The 5,684-nt window shown below is 33.8% G+C and overlaps 1 protein-coding gene across 1 annotated transcript; it reads left to right on the forward strand.

The window, feature by feature from the left end:
• The first annotated feature begins 904 nt into the window (after positions 1-904).
• LOC131036378 (probable disease resistance protein At4g27220) lies at positions 905-2,525 on the forward strand. The gene is made up of 2 exons (XM_057968248.1): positions 905-1,677; positions 2,192-2,525. The coding sequence occupies exons 1-2, from the start codon at positions 905-907 to the stop codon at positions 2,523-2,525; spliced, it is 1,107 nt and encodes a 368-aa protein (XP_057824231.1).
• Positions 2,526-5,684: the final 3,159 nt, after the last annotated feature.

Below are 5,684 nucleotides of genomic sequence, written 5' to 3' on the forward strand. Positions count from 1 at the left end.
GAACTTGCTATAAGTGTGGAGGAGAAGGACGTCGTGATTTTGAATGTAAGTAGATAGAGAATACCGGGAGAATAGCAATGGTGGAAGAAAGCCCCATCAGATTAACTACTAAACTAGAAGATGGAGAACTGTTGATGATGAGGAGAGCTTTGTGTCATACTGGAGGAGATGAAGAGCCCTTGTAGAGGAAGAATTTGTTCAAGACCAGATGTAAGGTATTTGGTAAGTGATGTAAAGTTATTATTGATAGTGGTAGTTCAGATAATCTTGTTTCGGAAGAAATGGCGAATAACTTGAATTTGAAAACATTGAAACACCCTAGGCCTTATCAGATAGCATGGATTCAAGATGATCATAAGTGTTAGTAAGTGAGCAATGTTAGGTGAAATTAAAAATTGGGAATTATCATGATGAAGTCTTGTGTGATATTATGCCTATGGATATTTGTCACCTTTTGTTGGGTAGACCTTGGCAGTTTGATAGATAGGCAATACATGATGGGAGGAAGAATACATACACTATTGTGGCCAATGGGATGAAGCAAACCTTGTTGCCCTTGGATGAGCCTTTGAAGAGTGAAGTCTGTACGAATGCTAGAATCTGTTTGGTGGATGGAAGGAAATTCTTGGATAGAATGAGACATGAGAATATGTGTTTTGCCTTAGTTCCTAAGAAGATTGAAAATCTGGAGCATGAAGAAGAAGAACCGGAAGAGATAAAAGAGTTGTTGAAAGAGTATGAATACATCATATCAGATAATGTGCCTGATGGATTACCACCTGTGAGAAGTATTAGTCATATCAGAGACCTGGTTCCCGGAGCTAGTTTGCCTAAGAAAGCTGCACACCAGATGACACCGATAGAGAATGAAGAGTTGAATAGACACAGCGATGGAGTTTTGCCCATGAACATTGACCAAGAAATAGCGAGGCATATTTGCAAGGAGTGTGGAGGGCTTCCATTAGCCATAAAGGTAGTTCGGCAGGCAATGGCAGGCGTCTCTCGGTCAAATGAATGGGAATTTGCACTCCAGAGGTTGCAGAAGGATGTTACACACTCCCTTTCAAGCAGGTTAAGGTTAAGCTACAATGCTTTGGCCGAATTGGGGGGCTACAGATTTTCCTTGCAGTTGTGCTTCCTTTACCTCGCTACTTTCTCAAAAGACGAAGTCATCCATATTTCACTTGCTACTAAGTACTGGATTGGAGAAGGGTTAGTGGTCGGGCCGGATCCTCTCCAAATTGGAGAGATATATGTCAATTTGTTAGCAGACCGATGCCTTATTGAAACGATTATGAAGGATTACGATAGAAAGGTGCTCAATTTCAGGGTGCATGATGTATTGCACCACTTTTTAGCACACCAAATTGCTGAAAAGGGAGAAAAATGCTTCTTTCAGGCATACAGAGGTTTAGGAGAGTTTCCAGCTGATGTATGTGGGGGACACATCAGAATTTCTTTAAGGGACAATGGTTTGACAAAGGTTCCAAAGGCATTCACAGCTCCCCATATCCGCTACTTGCTACTGGCTGGTAATACTTCTTTGACGGAAATTCGAAAAGAAGTAATTGGGAGTATGACCGGTCTCAGGGTCCTCGATTTGTCACGAACTGCCCTGCAGTTTTTGCCAAAAAAACATAGGATGTTTGAAGCATTTAGTTTGCCTCAGATTATGCTGTGTGCCAATCAAGAAACTTCCTTACTCTATTGCAAACCTTAGAACCCTTCAAGTATTAGATCTTTATCAATCTGATATTACACAACTCCCATCCAGCATTTCTAAGTTAACTTCCCTAAAACTTTTGAATCTTGCTTCTTGTCAAAACCTGCAGTGCATGCCTTATGGGATCTCACACCTCAGGTCTCTGAAGTACCTGAATGTAGGTGGATCTAGAAATATAGCTTGGAATGAATGGAGAAGAGGTCGGCTTTCAATTAATGATTTGGGTACCCTAAACCAACTAAAAAGGTTGGCGCTTACATATAATGGTGAAATAATTCGAGAAGGAATTTTGGGAACCATGAAGCAGATGCAGCATATACATCTGCATCTCACAAATATAGAAAGGCTACCTCATGACATGATTGCCATTTCAAAATTGAGGACAATCTGTCTAGTATTTCCTCACTTACACCAAATAGAGGATTCAATTTGTGGATTTCAATATCTGGGCTACATTAGATTGTGCAGCTGTGACATGTTGAACCAACTACCTCCGTTGCAAAAGCTCGAGAATCTTAAGAACCTAGAGATCGTTAAGTGCCCTAACATAGAGAAGTTACCAGAAGAATTTGGCAGGGGAGGAGCGTTTCTCAAGCTAGAGGCATTAATAATGGTAGAGGTGGAGAAGATAGCGCAGCTACTAGTAGTGGAAGGAGGAGCCCTGCCATCACTCAAAATATTGACAATAATGAAGTGTGAGGCATTGCAGAGGATACCACAGTGTTATTGGAATTTGATGAGTGTAGAGAAGATAAGAGTGTATGGTTGTTCAAAGGTTTTACTTGTTATTGAAGAAGAATAAAACTTTATCAAGACAGAGTAAGTTCAAACAACAACATTATCTACCACAGAAATTGAAACATGTGAAAAATGCTACTATGATATCCTTCGTCATGGTGAACATTTTTATTCTGGTGAATTTTGGTGCAGCGATATGTTTCAGTTTTTAGATGAAATTAATGGACTTTTGTCTTTATACATTTTGTGTCAAAATAATGGTATATAAATATATATCATTATAATACAGAATACAGAATTTTAATATTATGTTGAAAATAATTTTTATATATTATAGATTTATTATTGTAGTGTTTGTTTTGATTTGTCCAATTTTTAGTTCCTCCAAAGATAAGATACTATTGCATTCATTGAATTTTTATTTTAAATTAGTTTAATCAATGAATGAATATAATTAAAAAAATCATTAAAAATTCTATAGTTTCAATTTAATTTGTATTTTATATGATTATAAAAAATACTATTTTTCGTCTTTTTATTGTTTTGTGTAGGTAAAAAATTTATTTTTTCTCAAAAAAAAAAGATATCTATTGCTACTTCTGGATTTGATTGTGACTTTTTTTGCATCAACATTTCAAATCACACTCTGTGATCCATCATTAGGATGTTTAGAGAATGGCATGATAAGAAAGAAGGTAAATTGCAGACCAAGACAAGCTCAAGGCAGTATATGAAGGTTTGGGTAGAGAGAAAGACCCAAACACTCTCAAATTTTTATTGCTAATGACATCACTCTCATATTTTTATTGTATATTAGTTTGGTGCCACCATAAAATGAGAGAAATGTGGAAGGCAAGGCAACAACAATAATTTTGAATTTATTTTAAACATTTCACATTAAAAAATGTACATGCCATCTCAAGGCAAATCATTTACCCCTGCAACTTTATTAAATAATTGTTTTCACAAGGTACATTAATAGAGGTTGTCTCTTATCTCGGTACCATTTTGTCCTAAAGATAAAGTTAGATGCCCATTTTTATTCTATATTAAAACTAGACAAATACTAAAGAATATATTAAAATTGACAAATAAGAATGCACAAATATTAGATGCATATAAGAAATATTTTATTGAAAGTGCATCCTATTCTAATTTAAAATTCTATATGATTAAAATAGTGTGAAATATAAATTATGTTCTAGATAAGATCAAGTTTTCCTCTACAAACTTAATCCTCAAATTCAAAACACCAATCCTAAATTAGAATCTTGAACGAACTTTTACACAACCCTAAACTTTATGTTATAAAATTTGCAATACTAAACGTCTACATGATTAGATTGAGAACCCTAGAAGGCAAGAATCCCAAGTAATCTTTTCGTATCCTAGAAGGCAAGAATCCCCAATTTTCTTTTCCTTTTGTCCAGACGCGTAGATAATTCTATTATCGATTGCTTACAAGTCGCTATTAAATTCAATAATACAAATGAAATGTGGCGAATTTTCATCTGAAGATTTAATTTTGGTACATTGCCGATTACAATAGAATTGACCCTTTTCGTGAAGAGTGAGAAGGTTTTGAATGGATTATAGGCTCAGTAACGTGCGAGGAATGGTCTACGATAAATGAGGAAGAGATTTTTTTTTTTTAAATGAGAACATTCATGGTGACTCATAATAATCCAAATTCTTAAAAAATATCTATCTTAGGTTAAAGAATAAGATGTAATGTGAACATGACGGATGAGTCAAAGTCGAAATAAACTGCAATATGAATATTGACAGATGAGTCAAGTCAAAAATAAATTGTGATATGAACTTTAACAAATGAGTCAAATTTAAATAATTGACATGTGAACAATGAGCAATTTGTTAAGTCAAAAATAAATTGTAATATGATCATTGATCGTGATAGGTGAATCAAGTCTAAAATAAACTGTGATGGATCAAGCTGAAAATAAACACTCATGTGAACACTTACTGATGAGTCAAGTCCAAAATAAAATGTGATGTGAACATTGACCAATGAGTCAAGTCAAAAATAAACTCTGATGTGAATATTGACAAAAGAGTCAAGTAAAAAATAAACTAGGATCTAAACACTTATCAATGTGTCAAGTAAACAATAAATTGTGATGTGAACATTGATTGATGAGTCAAGTCAAAAACTAACTATGATGTGAACACTAATGGAAGAGTCAAGTTCCAAATAAATCACAATGTGAACATTGACCAATGAGTCAAGTCCAAAATAAACTACAATGTGAACATTTACAATAAGTCAATTCCAAAGTGTGGAAGCATGCAATAAGCAGTGGCCACCTTTATTGTCGAATTGTGTGTAGTTTTCTATGAACTTTAATAATGAGTATAAAATGTTCTAAATTTTTTTACATCAAATTTAATTTGATTTGGCCAAAGAGTCTCAAATAGGTATCCAAGATCATCACAAGAGTTTATACATGACTTTAAATGGTGTATTTTTGTCAGTAATTGCACAACTCACCAATAATAAGTTTTATGTTGGAATGCCTTAATTGCACTTGCAATAGTGAAGGTTTGAAGATGTTCTTTGTTTCACTAGGAAAAAATCTATATTCCATTCCTTCTCATGGGATAGAACTATGAAATAGAGAAAGTGTTGCATTGAATAAACTGAAGGTCATTGCCTAATTAGAGCCTAACTAGCTTCTATACATTATGTCAGGTGACATTTTATATGCTTGAACTCCCCCATGCATCAAATGTCCAAGAATATAACTAGAGGGAATCAAAATTATAATTCTCCAACTCTAGTAAGGGGATATATTTTTATTATTTCTAGTATGTTGTGTTTAGTTAGGATTTAGGAAATATTTATTGTTAAATAAATATATGATTTGAATGATAAAACATTTTTAATATATTTTAATTGCCACTTTATTTTAAACTTAACTTTATTTAATATATTCAATTTTAGTAAATTCATAATGATGTCGTGTTTGTTGTCATCAAGATTCAAAATTGTATTTGGGTGTTGCTGTTGGGAATGAGATCTCTCATGCATTTTTTTATTCTAGTTCATAGTTCTATTGAGTCAATAGTGTTTGCCCATCTTTTTAATCAATTCAACATTGATATTTTAAGTAGTGTAATGGTGAAATTTGCATAGGTATTTACATGTTAATTCTTACTTATCTTTTAGACTTATTTGACACAATAGCTTAATTATGGAATTACA

Source organism: Cryptomeria japonica, chromosome 5, assembly GCF_030272615.1.
Source record: "Cryptomeria japonica chromosome 5, Sugi_1.0, whole genome shotgun sequence".
NCBI classification, from domain to species: domain Eukaryota; kingdom Viridiplantae; phylum Streptophyta; class Pinopsida; order Cupressales; family Cupressaceae; genus Cryptomeria; species Cryptomeria japonica.